Source organism: Bombus pascuorum, chromosome 5 (genome assembly GCF_905332965.1).
Source record: "Bombus pascuorum chromosome 5, iyBomPasc1.1, whole genome shotgun sequence".
Lineage (NCBI taxonomy): Eukaryota > Metazoa > Arthropoda > Insecta > Hymenoptera > Apidae > Bombus > Bombus pascuorum.
The window spans coordinates 13,934,482-13,952,208 of record NC_083492.1 but is presented as its reverse complement, the minus strand read 5'-3'; the positions used below and the strand labels follow the sequence as shown (position 1 = coordinate 13,952,208).

The 17,727-nt window shown below is 29.6% G+C and overlaps 1 protein-coding gene and 3 long non-coding RNA genes across 10 annotated transcripts in view; all 4 read left to right on the top strand.

Annotated features, from left to right (window-relative positions):
- Positions 1-14,914, top strand: part of LOC132907038 (uncharacterized) — an 87,128-nt gene extending 72,214 nt beyond the window's left edge. For both annotated transcript variants that reach the window (XR_009658097.1, XR_009658098.1), the window contains exon 2: positions 14,721-14,914. This is a non-coding gene — a long non-coding RNA (uncharacterized LOC132907038). The remainder of the gene's footprint in view (positions 1-14,720) is intronic.
- On the top strand, positions 636-11,798 carry LOC132907028 (phosphatidylinositol 4-phosphate 3-kinase C2 domain-containing subunit beta). 5 transcript variants are annotated; one of them, XM_060959757.1, is made up of 26 exons: positions 636-849; positions 1,369-1,616; positions 1,701-1,910; positions 2,010-2,247; positions 2,341-2,391; positions 2,576-2,837; positions 2,927-3,147; positions 3,228-3,333; positions 3,419-3,577; positions 3,663-3,892; positions 3,965-4,064; positions 4,163-4,582; positions 4,668-4,869; positions 5,004-5,177; positions 5,247-5,507; positions 5,591-5,779; positions 5,903-6,128; positions 6,203-6,349; positions 6,435-6,683; positions 6,755-7,191; positions 7,264-7,420; positions 8,035-8,270; positions 8,385-8,585; positions 9,490-9,686; positions 9,762-10,009; positions 10,095-11,798. In XM_060959757.1, exons 2-26 carry the CDS (start codon positions 1,369-1,371, stop codon positions 10,266-10,268), a joined length of 5,343 nt encoding a protein of 1,780 aa, XP_060815740.1. In that variant the 5' UTR covers positions 636-849; the 3' UTR covers positions 10,269-11,798. The 5 variants fall into 5 exon arrangements, with proteins under 5 accessions (XP_060815740.1, XP_060815739.1, XP_060815741.1 ...); XM_060959756.1 differs by having other exon boundaries at positions 636-928; XM_060959758.1 differs by having other exon boundaries at positions 637-928; positions 2,013-2,247.
- On the top strand, positions 12,648-14,377 carry LOC132907035 (uncharacterized). Of its 2 annotated transcripts, XR_009658093.1 has the most exons (3): positions 13,053-13,376; positions 13,484-13,747; positions 13,825-14,377. It is a non-coding gene; the product is annotated as an uncharacterized LOC132907035 (long non-coding RNA). The 2 variants fall into 2 exon arrangements; XR_009658094.1 differs by having other exon boundaries at positions 12,648-13,376; positions 13,484-14,377.
- A 1,309-nt stretch (positions 14,915-16,223) lies between the features above and the next one.
- LOC132907034 (uncharacterized) lies at positions 16,224-17,487 on the top strand. The gene is made up of 3 exons (XR_009658092.1): positions 16,224-16,245; positions 16,334-16,539; positions 16,642-17,487. It is a non-coding gene; the product is annotated as an uncharacterized LOC132907034 (long non-coding RNA).
- The last annotated feature ends 240 nt before the right edge of the window (positions 17,488-17,727 follow it).

Here is a 17,727-nt window from a genome sequence, read left to right as displayed (position 1 = left end):
CGGATCAATTACAAATGAAGACCGATCTTTACAATCTATATGCATAAAATCGGGATTCATGATCCGATGTATCGACACTACTTGACACAATTTGACAAATTTTCAATTTTTATTTTCTCGAAAATAAAGCACCGTATGAAAAAATGTTATTCCATATTTTTGGCTTATTTTTTCCCACAAAATTATCCTTTTTTCTATTATACCACAACTAGACATCTTGTATTAAAAAAGAATAAAATTAACGAACACAATCTTTCGCTTAAGGAGATTCACATATAGAGCTATATTACTAACACAAATTTATATATACATATATATATATAGATACTCCTAACTGTAAACAATCCTACGTGTTCCATGTATAAATCAGCTTTAATCAAATAAGGTTCGCCGTTCAGGTTAAATAGATTAACTATCCAAATAGTCGATACACCGGAAAGAGTTAATGTAACCTAACTGTATACCGTCACCACTTTCAATTACATCCGCACCATAACCAGTCTTTCGTTACATCGTATCGTTGTATTGATTGTAAGACGTATCGTGCACGTATATACGATATATTCATTGTATGTACACACGATACACTTATTGTGTCTTCTACTTCTACTCTACCAGTACATTGTCTATCCGTGGCAGCAGCTTCAAGTCAGTGCACTTTTCGATTTGTGTACACATAGTATCTACGTGTGTACAGTTAGTACAGTAGGTCGTTTGTACACGACAGCTAATTATACTATTGAAAATGTCATTTCCTTGATTAAGTGACAGTGCTTTTTCTCAGACTGTATTGGTCTTTTGCTTGAAGATTTTTCAACAGCGAGACACTTCGCTGAAAATAATGCTAGGGTGAGCCGTAAATCTGTTTACCTAGACGCATAATACTCCTGGAACTTTAAATTGATAATGCAGCCCTTTAAATGATAAGGTCTATACCAACAATATGTTTCTTTCATTTTTACTAATTCATATGATACATGATTGCAGCCAATGTTGAGAAATTTCTTTTTGATATACTTTTTTTATCTTCTTCATCACATAATTTTAATACATAGAACTACATTATTAAGATATATATGTGTAAATTAGTAAGATATATAATAATAACATAAAACTATGTTATTGTATTAATAAATTAATGTTATTGTTTAATTTAATTTCGTTAACAATGTATGAAAATACTTGTGTGAATGCACTTCAGGTATAGGTTAAAGTGTATTTAAAATATATGTATTATGTCTATATTATTACTAGCTTACTCATACTAGTTCGTCATATTTACATCTTGAACATACATACATATATATTAATCTTTCTTATGCTTCCGTTATTCTATAATGTGGTAACAAGTTTTTAATTTAATTTTAGATGTCACACTACAGTAGAAATACAAGTACTCAAAGATCTGCGGTGATCGATTATGAACGTCAATTCCAAGAGGATTTAGAACTTGCTCAGGCAATGAGTTTGGAGAGTCTGGCACTAGAAAAGTTTAAATTACAAAAGCAACGATCAGATTTTAATAATATTCAGCAACAATGTGTTCCACAGAATGATGGAAACAGCACTATACATAGTAGTTCATCAGAAAGAGATAACACATCACAAACCGAAAAGTAAATGAAATTTATATCATTTTTATTTTACCATATATTTATTGCACAAATTAAAACGAATTTATAATAACAAAAATTCTATAGATTTCAGTGTAGAAGTAGACCAAGGCCTGGTTCCTGTAACACTAATCAATCTAGAAATGCTGTGATATTAGCACCGCCACCAGTTCCATCTAGAAGAAATTCAACAACAGCAACCACAAGTCAAGAACATACTGTTGATTTGATTACATTTACAAGTCCCGTGAAGCAAGATAATTTAAACGATTATTGTTCACCTCCACCTCCACCTTCGTAAGAGTACAATTAATCACTCTGACAAATTATAAATTTTATAAAAACATTGGAAAATTATTAGTTAATAGTTATTAATTAATAATTATTTTTCCATAGCAGAAAAGCGACTGTAGAGCCAAAATGGGAAACTCATCCCTCGTTATTGAAAAAACAAGGGAGAATATCACGTAGCACTAGTTCTGCAGGTTATCATTCTCGAGACTTCCGATATCAATCACTTTCTCCAGGGCCTAGATCTTCCACTGCGCCTTGTACACCAGGAACTCCAAAAATTAGTCCTATTATGTCAAGATCTAGTAGTATTAACAGTAATGTACCTGATATAACGCCACAAGTAAATATCATATCTTCATCAGTATTCAGTGGTTAATGTGGAATATGTTTTTTTTTTTTGTTGTAACAATAATTTTGTTAATAATTCTTGCAGCCTGCATGGAATTTTAATGATTTAAAAAATTTTTTTCTTGCTCATTCTCAGGTATATATTATGTATAAATCTTACGTTCAGTTTAATATCTTCAACTATCAATTTAATAATGTCAGGTATAAAAATATTAGTTTTAAGTTTATCTGTAACTTTTTTTTAAAGAAATTTTTTAAAAGACAAACATTCAATAATATTCATAATTTTTTTAAGAATAAATCTTAATAATTTTTTGCAGATACCTCCATTACCTATGAATTATAGACCAAGTATTACTCCTTCTATATGTGGTGTCCAAAAACCTACATTTTGTATGGATGACGAACAGCTGAATGTATTAAAAGTGATAGAGAAGAAGCCAAATAATAATCTTATAGATTTGAGTTCTTTTGATCAAGTAGATGATAAAACAAATGTTCGGGTTAGTGTACTAGAAGCATTTGATCCATTACTTGTTAAGATTGAAGATCAAAATGACAGCACACAGGGACATAAAGATGGTAATATTTTGTTGAAATGTAGATTTACAAATAAAATAAAGTAATTGTATAAATATCTAATAATAATAATAATATGATGTGTTTAGCAGAAATACAATCGCAAGTGAGTGGATCAGTGTATGATCCATTCGATCCTTTCGATTACATGTATAGCACAAATGAAAGTGTTAATTCAGATCCAGTATATGTTGCTGTGGAAAAGTCTGCTAAATCTCCAGCAGTATCTCCAGCTGCACCACCACCACTACCTCCTAGAAATTCATCAGCTTGGAATACTATTGAAAGAAGAAGGACTTCCTTAGATAGAAGAGTAAATATTCTAAATGTTTAATTACTTAAATAAATAATTAGTAATTAAAGTTTTAATAATCTTCATCGTTTATATCACAGAAACGACAAACACGCTTGTATGAAAATGTAACAGTGAGAAAAACTAGACCATCACTTCATGATTGCGATCTTAGAGCTTTCTATGACATGATCAAATCTGTTCGAAGTTAGTAAAGTATAAGTAAACAATTTAGTATTTTTAGTATTTAGAATTTACAATACATGTATATTAATTAACAAAATATGTTCAGGTGAATTTCCGTTCAATGATCCCAGTACAAACATTGGACATGTAATCAGCCCAATGATGGAAAATTTATATCCTGAAGGCACAAGTATAAAATTAGTTGTACATCCACAGTTAATGGATTCTGACGAAAATACTCCGTCCATTTCTTTTACATGCGATGGTAAGCTTACACACATAGAATTTATAATAAAAAATTTATGAAATAAATTTCAACAATTTAACATATAAAACACATCTTTTTTCAGTAAATTGTAGTGTTGAGCATGTTATTCTTAATGTCGCTTGTTCCTTAGAAGATGAAGATATAGTAAATATAGAGAAATATTGTCTGAGAGTATGGGGTTTAGCAGAATATTTTGCATCTAATACAACTTTAGCTCAGTACGAATATATACATCAATGTATCAAATTAGAAAAAGATATTGAATTAGCTATCCTAACTAAAGTGCAAATAAAACGGTCTATAACACGAACAGTAAGTATTTTTTGGAATGTAAGGATATTTTAATTAATAATTAATGTTATACATATACAATTTTGTTTAAAGCTTCAAGATGATAATCGTGATCAATGTCTCAAGTTAGAAGATATTCTTCCAAATGAACCAGTACAACCTATTTCGTACGATACACTTCTTATTTTATTAGGTATGAAAACAAAAAATAATATTTATGAAATTATTATTATACAAAAAGATGTGACATATTCAAGTAATAGTTACGCATTTTCATATAAAAAATTGTAGAAACTGTAGAAAAAGAAATGGAACGCGTGGAAACTGCTGCCATACAATTAGCAACTACTAATCATGGTTCCAGTCTTTTACCACAATTGCAACCCCGTGGTGTTGTTCAAGCAGTAAAAGCAGTATGTGCATTAATGGGAAACATAGAGACATTTGAAATTACAGAAGCTGTTGATAATTTCGTAAATGCATGTTGTCAATTTTTACCTCAAGTTCATACAACAAATATAGAGTGCAAGAAACCAGAAATTCTGCATGAAGATGGTGATTATTCCGTAGTGACATTAAGAACAAAATTTCCAGATGTTATTGCATCTCATTGTCGAAAAATTCGCGATGCAATTCAAGATCTTGTAGAAACTTACTGTCATGCATTTAGAGTTGATTTTGAATTAAATAGCAGGGGAGAAGTTCCAACAAGTAAGAACATTAGAATTATAAAATTTCATTTTGACAGATAATGAATTATAGAAATCATTAATTTTATTATATTTTTGTATAATAGATACATTAATATCATCTGAGGTATTAGATACCATCCTAGTTCGTGTTGGAGCATTACATAGACTGCCAGGATCATGGAAACATGATGATTATATCATTGCAGCTCAAATATTTCATGGAACAAGACCTGTTGGAAATCCAGTTTTATCCGAACCTATGGCAGTCAGTTCTAATTTTCATCCAAGAATTTTATTTAATTCATGGTAATAATATTAAAAGCTACTATTAAATAACATTACTATTACTTTTAATTAATAAGAAATATTACTATTATTTTATTACTTCTGTTACTATTAATAATAAAATTAACTATTACTATATTTTTTTTTTATAAAAGGCTAGAATTTCGTGGGATAAGCGTATGTCAAGTACCAAGAGAAGCAAGATTAGTATTAGTTTTATATGGTCGTACATTGCAACCTACTGATCATGAATCTAATTCATCAGCAGAAAATACCATGCAAAAAGAAGAATTGGGATGGGGAGCTATACAATTTTTCGATTATGAAGGGTAATTGATTACATCTATTAAAGTGAGAAAATATTTTACTATATGTTTTTTTTATATTTTTACTTACAGAGTTATGAGTCAAGGAAGCTTTTTCTTGTCACTTTGGCCAGCAATTGCTGATAAGAGATTAGGCCCTGCCCCAGCAGCTGGGATTCATCCTCATGGAGATACGCATGCTATTATTGGTGTAGAATTACCTGATTATGGTGGCAGAGTATTATTTCCTACAGAATTACGTGATTATGATGTAGAATCTCTTGATTTCAATTCATTGGATCAGAACACACAAGAATTGTTAATAGATATCACACAGCAAACTACATTTTCAAGGTATACATATATTTTTTAATTACAAATATTAATAATAAACTATTGATATCTATTAATTAATTAATTAATTAATTTCTTAATAGACCACTTGTTGAAGAAAGAGAAATTCTATGGGAAAAACGACATTATTTGCACAATAGACCTGAAGCTTTACCTAAAGTACTTTTAGCTGCACATAGTTGGGATTGGGCATGTTTGCCTGATCTTCATGCATCTCTTAGAATTTGGAGTCCTTTACCTCCTGTCCAAGCTCTGCAATTATTATTACCTTGGTATATATATATATATTTTGATGTTTTTAATATATATGTTCCAATGTTCTAAATATATATATATATATGTATATGTATGTGAGATTGTTGATAATTGTACAACTAATCAAAGATACTTTATAGTTTTACAGATATGAAAGTTAGAGAAATGGCAGTTGGATGGATTCGAGAACTGAGTAATGATGAACTTGTAGATTACTTACCTCAATTGTTACAAGCGTTGAAGCACGAAACATATGAAACGTCCCCTCTTACAAAATTTTTATTAGAACGAGCTTTACTTTCTCCGCGGGTAGCTCATCACATCTATTGGTTATTAACACAAGCGTTACCAGGACAAAGTCCTCAAGTAATTCAGATTGGAATAATTTTTTTTTTACTTTAGAAAGTTAAACAAGTATATTTAGTATACTCTATTTTCAGAATTCTGCTGAAACTACACCAGAGGATGATAAAAATATTAGTTCAGCACGTTATCATAGAAGGTTACAATTGATGTTACGAGCGTTATTAGCCGTCATTGGGGATGCACTAAGAAATAGTTTTCTTACGCAACAATTACTCGTTAAAGTAAAATTTTTCCTCTTCTTCTTTCTTTAACGTATATTTTTGTATAAATTAGCAAATGTTAACGGTGTAACTCATAATATTGTAGAATTTATATGAAGTAGCGGAAAATATTAAACAAACAAAAGAATCATTACGACTAGACGCGCTTAAAATTGGTTTACAAAATATACATTGTCAATTAATGGAAGATGATGGCACCTGTTTACCGTTGTCTCCTAGTAAACAAGTATTTGGTATAAATGTACAAAGTTGCTCATACTTTCCATCATTTACACTTCCATTGAAAATCAACTTTATTAGCTGTGATGATGTAATTTGTCCAGCGATTTTTAAAGTATGTTCAGTTAACAAATACCTACTGCTATAATTTATTATGATTTATTCTATACTAAAATAATCTTGAAGGTTGGAGATGATTTACAACAAGATATGTTAACTCTTCAAATGATGCGTATAATGGATAAACTTTGGTTAAAAGAAGGTCTTGATCTTAAAATGGTAACATTTGCTTGCGTACCTACTGGATACAAACGTGGGATGATAGAAATGGTTACAAATGCAGAAACGTTGAGAAAAATACAGGTTGAGTTTGGCCTAACTGGATCATTTAAAGATCGACCTATTGCAGAATGGTTGGCAAAACATAATCCTTCAGAGTTGGAGTATGAACGAGCAGTAGAAAACTTTACTGCATCTTGTGCGGGTTATAGTGTTGCTACCTATATCTTAGGAATTTGTGATAGACATAATGACAATATTATGTTAAAAACATCAGGTCATCTGTTTCATATTGATTTTGGGAAATTCTTAGGTGATGCTCAAATGTTTGGAAATTTTAAAAGGTAAATGTATCCTTATTTCTGTGTATTCACTACTTATAAAATTAAATTATAATCTTTCATGTTTTTAATTAGGGATAGGACACCGTTTGTATTGACATCTGATATGGCTTATGTTATAAATGGTGGAGACAAGCCATCAGCCAAGTTCCATCATTTTGTGGATTTGTGTTGTCAAGCATTTAATGTAGTGCGGAAGCATGGAAATCTAATTCTTCATCTTTTTGGATTGGTACGTCTATTCCTGTTATATTGTATGTGTTAAGGATTTTGTGCCATTACAATTTAAAAATTTATATCGAAATATTATTAGACAGCAGTCTATTCGTTTACTATAAAAAACCTAACTTGTTTACAAAATTAAATTAAAAAGGCAAAAAAATAGTTTGAACTTATTTTGCTGGTATTATAATTTAAACCATTACTGTGTTATGACAACAATAAAACCGCAACGGAAGGACCTATCCACGCGTTTTATCAGAAAGTGGTCCGCCTATCATGCTAAACTATATACAGTGCGTAGTTAATTAGCGTTTATCGTCTGAGGTTCCGTAATATCGAACAATGCAGCAGTTTTAATCACTTATGCGTAAAGCAAACAAGCGACAAACAATATATTAATAACAAACGGTTATAATATTAACTTTAGAAATATCGTAGAAGTTATTGTATCATAAATAATTTTAACAGACAAGAGCATAGGTGTTAAAAATGGATGCTTTATTGTTTCAAAAAAATAACATGACTGATTTATATAAATCATATGTTATACAACAAAAGCTTAGTGACATTGAAATCAAAGAATTGGTGAACAAATCTAAAATGAATAATTATACAAATTCACAGATGACTTCGTCTGGAATTCCTGGTGTGACTGTGGATGCAGTTAGTTATGTACAAAAAGCTCTTCTTCCAGAGCAAACAAATCCTGAAGCAGCTGCAACATTTGCCCGAATGATAGAAAGTTCACTTAAAAGTTGGTTTACACAGTTCAACTTTTTTCTACATAATTTAGCACAACTTAGATTTTCGGGCGATCATAATGATGGAGCATTATTATCTTTTATACCACGTACATATACGTAAGTTTTTTAATATACTTTTCAATATTTGCTCTTAAATGTAAATTTAAAATTTAAAATTATGCTTCTTAAAGTACATTGAGTATTTCAAAAATGTCTATATGTTCACTGTAGAATGCAGCAGGAAGGTCAGTTAACAAGTGTTCAAGTGCATGGCTACCAAAAACGATATGATCCTGAAAAATATTATATGTATATCTTGCGTATACAACGAAAAGGTCATGCAGATCCTACTTATTTATTCCGATCATATAAGGAATTTTGTGAATTCTATCAAAAATTGTGTATTCACTTTCCTCTTGCAAAACTTGCTAGGTAAGTAAAATATATTTTATTGCAATTTTATGTTATGACACGATTTTTATAGTATACATTAAATTACAGTTGTTAATCAGCAACAATATATTAATAATAATTCATATAATATCATATGTGATTCATATCTGTAGAGATTATACATATATAGTAACTTAATTTATCTACATCATGCAGAAGATTTTATGTCTAATAGTCTAGATTATTCGACATATATGGTCCAATGCAAATCAATTATTAGTTTATCTTATTTTTTTATTGTTAGGATGAAGACTTGGATTGTTTAATATCAGTGCTAACAGTTTTCTTGTTATTTATATTGTTATTTATGTTATTTTGCGATTGTGATGCAGTTTGTGATATTCTTCGATAAAATTCAGGCGCAGTCGATTTTCTAGACGAAGCTTTTTGTATCAATACTTGAGCACGGAAACGTTTAATAATACCCATTTTTAATTTGATGTTCTTTTCTAAAACAATACAGAATTAAATCTTATGTGTATATATATTTTTTAATTTGATAATAATACATACCTACTTTTTAGTATAAAATGTATATTCAAACTCTTCAAACAAATGTACAATTAATAGTACAAACTTCAATAAGTGTAAACATAAAATGATAATGCGTTTTATTATTGCTACTTGAATTGTTTGATAAATTTTTATAATATGATATCAGAATTTTGTGCTATCTTATATTTCGTATTATCTAATCAGATTAATATCTTTGATGTAAAAAAAAGTTCCTTTGAAACCAAATTTATAAGAATAATTTAGATGTTACTTTATCTTCGTAAGTAATCGTAATTAGTCATAATTCATGAAAAATTGATACAATTTATTTGTAAAATATAAAAATAGCATTATATGATTAATGTAAATAGATATTTATTTTACATAGCTTGCCAAGTGGTATAAGTGTTGGAAGATCTAACATAAAGCAAGTTGCTGATAAACGGCGAGCGGATATTGAGAAATTCCTTGTAAGTTTATTCAAAATGGCACCAGAAATTTCTCAAAGTGATTTAGTATACACTTTCTTTCATCCTTTGTTGAGAGATCAACAAAATGCAGATATTCATTTACGTAAAGTAAAAGGTATACACTTTTTTCACAATATGGCTATCTAAATATGAAGATATTGTAAATGTCATTATCATCTTTTTTTATTAGTTGGCAATTGGTGGGCTGAGAAACGCGTAAGAGATAATGTACAAAGCGGACAAATTAAGATGTCTCTTCACTATACACGTGGAGCATTTTATGTGATGGTCTATCATGCAAGAGGATTACCCAAAGTAGCAAATTGTCAGGAACCAAATACATATGTTAAAGTTTATCTTAAACCTGATCCTACAAAAAAGACAAAGCGGAAAACAAAAGTTGTAAAGAAAAATTGTCATCCTTCGTTTATGGAAATGGTAATTAATTTAAATAAACAAATCAGTAGATGTAGATCAGTAGAAACAAATTCTTGGATGTATAATATGTATATGTTCATCACAGTTGGAATATAGAATGGCTCTAGACGTGATTAAAGAGAGAACTCTGGAAGCTACAATATGGAATCATGACACATTACAAGAAAATGAATTTCTTGGTGGAATACGCTTACCTCTTGGACGCATCGATTTAACAACCGAAACAATTGAGTGGTTTTCGCTTGGAAGTATTCGATGAATGAATCGTTCAATGAACGAATTAACAAATTGAAAAGGAGATTTATTAATGCTCATGATTTGTTCTTGATAAGAGTGAAGAAAATGTAATTCTATCGCACAATACTAATTATAGCATTTCTATACTATGCACGCAATAGTGCAATAAAAAAATAATGTTTATGTATCACTATGAATGACATTGATACATGCTTTCATGTTTAGGGAAGACGTTTCTTAAAAAGTTAGCTAACAATCCATCGTACAATCCATTATACATATAAAATTATATTCAATTGTAACATTGTAACAGCACATAAACAGAAGAGGCATATTTCATAAAATTATTCTGCCTTTGCAAGAAATTGCCAAAATATGACAAGTAATAGATTTCTCGTCTAGCAACTATTTAGTCGCAATATCGATAATGAATTTGAATTTTGTTTTACAAATATTCAATGGAAATTATTAAAAAGCATAGACCGGTAAGTTTACAGTAGGAAATTTTATTAGGATCTTAATAAGGATTTGATAAACAGGTTCTTATGAAAGATATTTTATGCTGTTTCTACCGAGAGATACTTTTTAAGTATGATATATATTAATAATTGTAAATTAAAACTTTATTGTGCTGCTCTATCGTAACAAAATCAAATACAAGATTTCCTAAATAGCGAGGTGTAACAATATAGATCTTTATAAGTGCGTAATATTGCTCGAATATAAGTTATTTGCCTACAGTGAAGAGAGGAGACATTTTTTACTTTCGTATACAAATTTTAAATTATATATAAAAATCAAAATATGTCTACATAAAATAGCAAAATCTATATAAAGGGAAAATTGCATATGTTGGTGTGTATTTAAGGGATATTTTATCCTGAAAAAGGAGAATGAAATTATGTAAATATGCTTTAAAATTTATAAATGTTTTTGTAATCAGTCTACATATTGTGAATATATTTTATGTTGGTCTTTAGATAAAGAGTATATACCGTAACGAAAATGAAAGTTTGTTTTAATACATTATCGACGGGAGATTGTTAAATATTAATTTGATTATGCATGTAATACATTAATATTTTTCTATCACTTTTATTTTATAGAAGAATTTTATTCTATTTACAGAACAGTTTGACTATCATAATTTATTATGAAATTAATAATATTACAAAGTGCAAAATACAATTAATATAATTCTTCTATTATTATATTTCTTCTAGCCTTCTGTCATTAATGTATTAATGTAATTAATTTCGATCTAATCTTTCGTTATAAATATGTTTAAAATATAATGAGATAATTTAATAGTACAAGTTGCACCGTTTCTTCGCAATTACAAAAATTTTTAATATTATAATTGTAAGAAAGGAATTGCGCTAATAAAATGCTCAAACTTTTTGCTTTTGCGTTATAAAATGCTTTTGCATGTGCTTTCTATAATATTTACATTGTGACATAAAATCATGTAAATTTGGATAATTTATTTATATTTTGAATTTACTTTTGTTTCTTTAATCATGTGACATAAATATAAACAAAAATAATTCAATATTGGATTTCAATCATTTCCTCAATATTTTCATGACCAGCCAAAAAATTAGAATCTTTTTTACGCCTCTGTGATTCCCTACGGCGAACATAGCAATCATTATAAACAATTAGTCAGTGCCAATATCACCGATGAAGTACAGGGTAGACGTTACATTTATGACGTCGATTTACCAACGTCTTTCTGGTCTATCGATATAATTGCTAAGAAGTTTTGTATCTGTCGATGCTCTGTATTTGACACTCGAGATGTGCGAGCGCAAGCCCTGTTGTCACTTTTAATATCTGCAGCCATGAAAAGCAAAGTTAAACCTTTACATAAGCCAACCTCTCTCCTACGATGAAGGTCAAAGTATAAAATAAACTGTTTCACTGTTTTTTGAAACTATATTTCATTACAAAATCTCTATTATTTACATTATTCATTTACATTGTATTATTTATTTATACAATTTTATTCATTTACATAGTGTTATTTATTTACACAATTTTATTCATTTACATAGTGTTACTTATTTACACAATTTTATTCATTTACATAGTGTTACTTATTTACACAATTTTATTCATTTACATAGTGTTATTTATTTACACAATTTAATTCATTTACATTGTGTTATTTATTTACACAATTTTATCTATTTACATTATACACATTATTAGTGCATTATGTAACATGTAGTATTTGTAATACTTGAATTTGTCTTCCTAATCTCGTCCTTTATTACTACGTATAAAGTCGAAATTATAAATTCGATATCTAGAAATTTGATATTTAAAGCTAGCTATAGCTCGATTTTTTTTATTTAGTGGAGATTTCACTATTGCAGTTCTGCGGCAGATATCACGGCAATCTCGACCCTGTAACACACAAAAGAATAAAGTTTATTAATAAATTGCGAAATGTATTAACACATAGCGTAAGATTTATCTAGTATTGTTGATTAGATGAGTTTGATTGAATAAGTTTATTCTAATATGAAGTTTTAAGTAAATTGTGTGCGAAAACTTGAATCATGAAATTAATTTTAAACAATAAAATAAAAATTGATTTGTAATATTCGGATAATCAAAAAAATTACCACTCCAATCTGTTGTATCATAATAAGATTGGAGTACAATTAAGTACATATTACAGAAGTATAGAATTCTATACTTAATGCGCGAAATGTTCTGTTCTCTGCCTTATTTGTAATTTCATAAGGAAACGGTATGAAATATTAGATGACCGCCAAAAAGATGATACCAAAAAGTATTGAATATCAGATCTATTCTGTATCTCGTTGGTGATATTATCGATCTTTTTATCATTTTCCACATTACCGATTATAGCGCAGAATAAGGTTACAACATTCACAGTGGAGAAAATTGGGACTAAATACATGAAAACTTATTTGTTTCTCAAAAATAATATGTGAAACAATATATAGGAAAAAGATATTGTTATAAATTTGATCATAAATAAGATATGAAGAACTTGAATCTCATATGAGATATTTTACCGGAGAAATTGAAATACCGACCGGGTAAAACAGTCAGTGGATCCATAGGATTTTTCCACCGCTTGCAATTCAAAGCGGTGAGTTTATCAATTATGTATATATATTGTATGCAATCCTAAAAAATTATAGAATTTCTTCTCGTTTGAGACATTTAGAACCAAAGTAATGTTTTTAAAATTTTCAGTTCAAGAACAGAAGTGATCATGTAGCGAAATCATAAAGAATAACGCTATAAACAATTAAAATAACCGTTATACAAAAGTGTCATTCCGAGGTTATGATTTGCTCTATATCAAAAAAACGTCAGTTTCGATACCTTATTTATACAAGCGTATAGAAACGCAAGGTGTATAATCTCGTAAAATTTCAAACTAACCTAAAACAGGGGAACAGTATATGTTTTCCTTTAGGAAAATATTCAGGTCAGGGTGCTACCTGAGCGCTCAAAGTAAGGCTGCGTATTACTGCAAAAGGATTTCAAATACATACGCAGGTCGGACATTTTATTACAGTTTTCATCCGCAGATTAGCCCCTTTGGAACCATCGATACTCGATTCAGGACCTTTATAGCCCCCCATAAAAGTATCTATTTGGTGTTTTCGACTGGACTGACTGGACCGACTGGACCGAAACGCAACTCGAACAAAAAGCTATCCCCCGGAATTTCTCGGTATACGTGAAACGTTGTTACGTCTCGGGGTCCAATTACGTTAGGATCGCCGACGTACCTTCACAATTTCAAAGACGTTGCGCATCCCTTTCATTTCCTTTTTTATCTTCCTCTACAGATCCTGATTTTTACTATTTCATGGCGCGATACTGTGAAACTTAGTATATACATATATACGTATGCATGGGAATGTTAAAAGCTTGTGGTTATATGATTAGAATTGTATGTGTGAGTTTTGAAGAAAGAGGAAGCACTTCTTGACTTTTTTGTGTGTTTAGTGAAGTTTACGGAATCGTGGATTTCCACGCTTATATCTTTAGGTTAGACTGTTCCTTTTTCCTCGTTTTGTGTAGTAGAGATTGTAAATCATAGATATTGTGGCATATAGAGAAGAGGTTGTTGGTAGCGAGCATACATGTATATAGTTTGAAGTTGTATTGAGTTTAAAAGGATTTGTAGAGAATGGCCGTTTGGAGATTAATAATGAGACTACTCTTGGAATATATCGAGGTAAACATATGCTAATTTAAATATATTAAGAGTATTTAATACTTATCGTATTTGTTTATATTTATACGTGGTGCTTAGCCATATATACGATTTTTTTCATAAGTGATGTTTTTCTTACAGTTGATAGGTTTGTGAGGAAAATATCGTAACCGTAAGAGGCAGAAAAACGAATAAAATAAATCAAAGCGAAGTCAGGTAAACTAATGAAGACGAACAAATATATCAACAGATAAAGTACAGGAAAACATAAACAATATTTAGAAGAAGACTATTCAAAAGAACAAGGATATAAAACCATAATACAACATAAAAAAGGAATACGCAAGAAACAATACGTATATGTATGTACAAAAAAAATGAAGAACGAAAAAAAAAAAAGACAAATATGACTAGTAGAAGATGGAGGACAGAGGAGAGAGGGAACGAGTATTCGGTAGCGTGTAAGCCAGCAGGGGTTGGTTTCAGGGGATGAAGCGTGGTCGGGGTTGGACATCGATCTGGTAGTTAAGTTGAGGGCTCCCATGAGACTCGTTGCCACCTTCGCAGCTTCGTCTCGTCTTGCTTTATTTGCTCCCTTTCTCAGTATTCACTGAATACACACTTTGGAATCGGTTACCGCGTTGCCTGGCCATTCGCATAAACCGCGTTTACACGTTTTTATGCTTGTATTTTTGTACGATCTAACGAGAGCCATTCAAGAACCGTCGCCGAAACAAACCAAGGAACTTTCCCGTATCGCAAACAAATCGCAAACAAATCGCCAGATCGTAAATGATACGTTACCATTCTAGGAATTTGACGATCTCCAAGAGCGTTTCACAATCGAAAATTGACTTTGTTGAATCTTAGTAGATGCTGATCGTTAACGATTTGTATTCATATCGTATTTATAACGTATTTGTAAATTTCCGTTAACGAGCAATATATAAATGAGCACAAACTCAAATATCGCGTCAGTCGTGTGCCAAGAGTGTACAAACATATTTCTTGTAACGTACGATCGTTCTTATATCGATTTAATCGTGTACATGTATTACGTTCTACGTTTTATAATCCTGATCTTCGAGTTTTAATATAACAGAATTTAAGAGTTTTGGAGAAGAGATTATTAATCTATACAACGACAATTTTACGACAATTTTTACAAATGAATTACGACAAATTTTACAAACGAATTACGACAATTTTTACAAATGAATGACCTTATATAAATTGGTCTTAAAAGAAACAAATATTTGGATTACGCAATTGGTATTTATACGATTAGATATTGTTAATACCGTGTAAAAGTGTGTAATAGTATTAATTGCCATATTATATTACAAATAATTTAAATATTCCAATTTTATTCGTTATCTGACCCCTCGTTGCAATAATTTGATTATGAAATAAAATTAACGATTTTACAAAAATTGAAGAAATTAATGAAATTAATTTAGAGCTGGTTAAAGAATAAAATGTCTCTTACTAAACTTTGTAACCGTAGTACCGTGTACTTTGAAATTACCAATGTATAACGATCACATATCAGAACAATATTAGGTTTCACGATCATATAACATTCACAGTATATATTATGATAATTAATTATTATATAGAATAATTTCGGAAATACTTACGTAAATATATTTCCACATAAACCATATAAGATTTTTAGTAGAATACGTTACGATTATTTTTGCTATTTTTACACACACATATTCTATATTTATACCAAAGTCGTAATTACAAATTAAAAGCTTGCAAACACTCTTAAAGGCACACGGTACGTAAAACCGCGGGAATTCTCGTTTTCTGTTCTTCGCGAATGTCGTTCGTTTCTTTTATTGTCGTTAAAAATTCGAAATATTCAGGACTGACGAACTCAAAAGGTGTAGCAGTAAAGCCAGCATAAAACGCGTTAACACGGAAGGAGTGGAAAAAGGGACGAGAAGAAAAACAAGTCCAGACGCGGAGTCTCGAGATGGTAATAAAAATGAAGAATTAAAATTGGCCATGATCAGAAACAACAATGCATCCTAACTTTTCTAATGTTCTAAGGCATGTTTCACCTACGTAGGTAAGTACATTTTATAGAATTATACTATTACTATATTGTTCTTCTTATATAATTCAAATATCTTATCTACCTTTATTGTAAGAATACCTTAAGAATCTGAAGAATCTGAAGAATCTGAAGAATTTCAAGAATCCTAGAATTTGATGTAAAATATTCCATCATTATGTCGCGATAGTTTGTATAATGTAAATTCTCTATTTCGAAAGTAAAAAATAAGGGACTAATACTTTCATTTTGAAAAGCGAAGAAAATGCTATATAGAATAGTTTAACTGATTTATAAATGTGATGATTTATATATATATATATACATAGATATAGATATGTATATATATATACACACATATACAGTGGTGCTAGTATATAAATAAGAGAAAAAATTATTATATATACTAAATCGAATGCAATTTAGTCATAGCTAATATAATTGAGCCGTTCGAATGACAAATTTAGCACCTCTATCCTCTGAATGATATTTTCAGAATTGGTTGCTAAATGCGAATTTGATATGATCGAACACTTAGTTATTTTATGTTTTTCTATGACGTAATTAGTTGAATTTATGAATTAACATTTTCTTTTAACTATTCGTACGCTCACCACTGTATATAGTATGAGCCGATGAATGAAAAATGAAAAATTTCGTATTTTATCGCGTTTAGTTTTCGATCCTCTATTCTCCCGACTTGCGGTGAACACGATTTCCTAACGAATTTATGATAATATGGCACGTATGTAACTGCACAAGTTTCCCTCGGATTGGGGTGTGTAAAAATTAGAAACGGGGGACACTAATAACAACAATACACTTCGTGAATTATATCTCAAAAGTTAAGTATATAAAGACAAGTTTGTAAAAAGAAATATTCCCTGAAAATAATTAATTCAAATAATAATAATAACAGGAGAAAAAACAGTAGTAACAATATTAATTATTATTATTATATTATTAATAATAGTAATAATAATATTGATAATAATACCAAGTGATATTATTAATAATTCAATAAATATGTAATTTATAAATTATTAATAATTCACAGTCAATAATTAATTAAGATATTTAATTCTATATCATAATCCTACATAATCAATAAGAATAATTAAATTATAGAGAAAATCTTTGGTTTGTATAAAAACATGCTTAAAATTATTCTTATTGTTGTTAATTGAAAAATCGATACTATAT

Coding starts and splice junctions, on each gene's coding strand:
- LOC132907028 (XM_060959757.1), top strand. CDS start 1,369: ATGTCACACTACAGTAGAAATACAAGTACTCAAAGATCTGCGGTGATC. Junction 4,870..5,003: donor AGAATTTTATTTAATTCATG/GTAATAATATTA, acceptor TTTTTATAAAAG/GCTAGAATTTCGTGGGATAA. Junction 6,129..6,202: donor TACCAGGACAAAGTCCTCAA/GTAATTCAGATT, acceptor CTCTATTTTCAG/AATTCTGCTGAAACTACACC.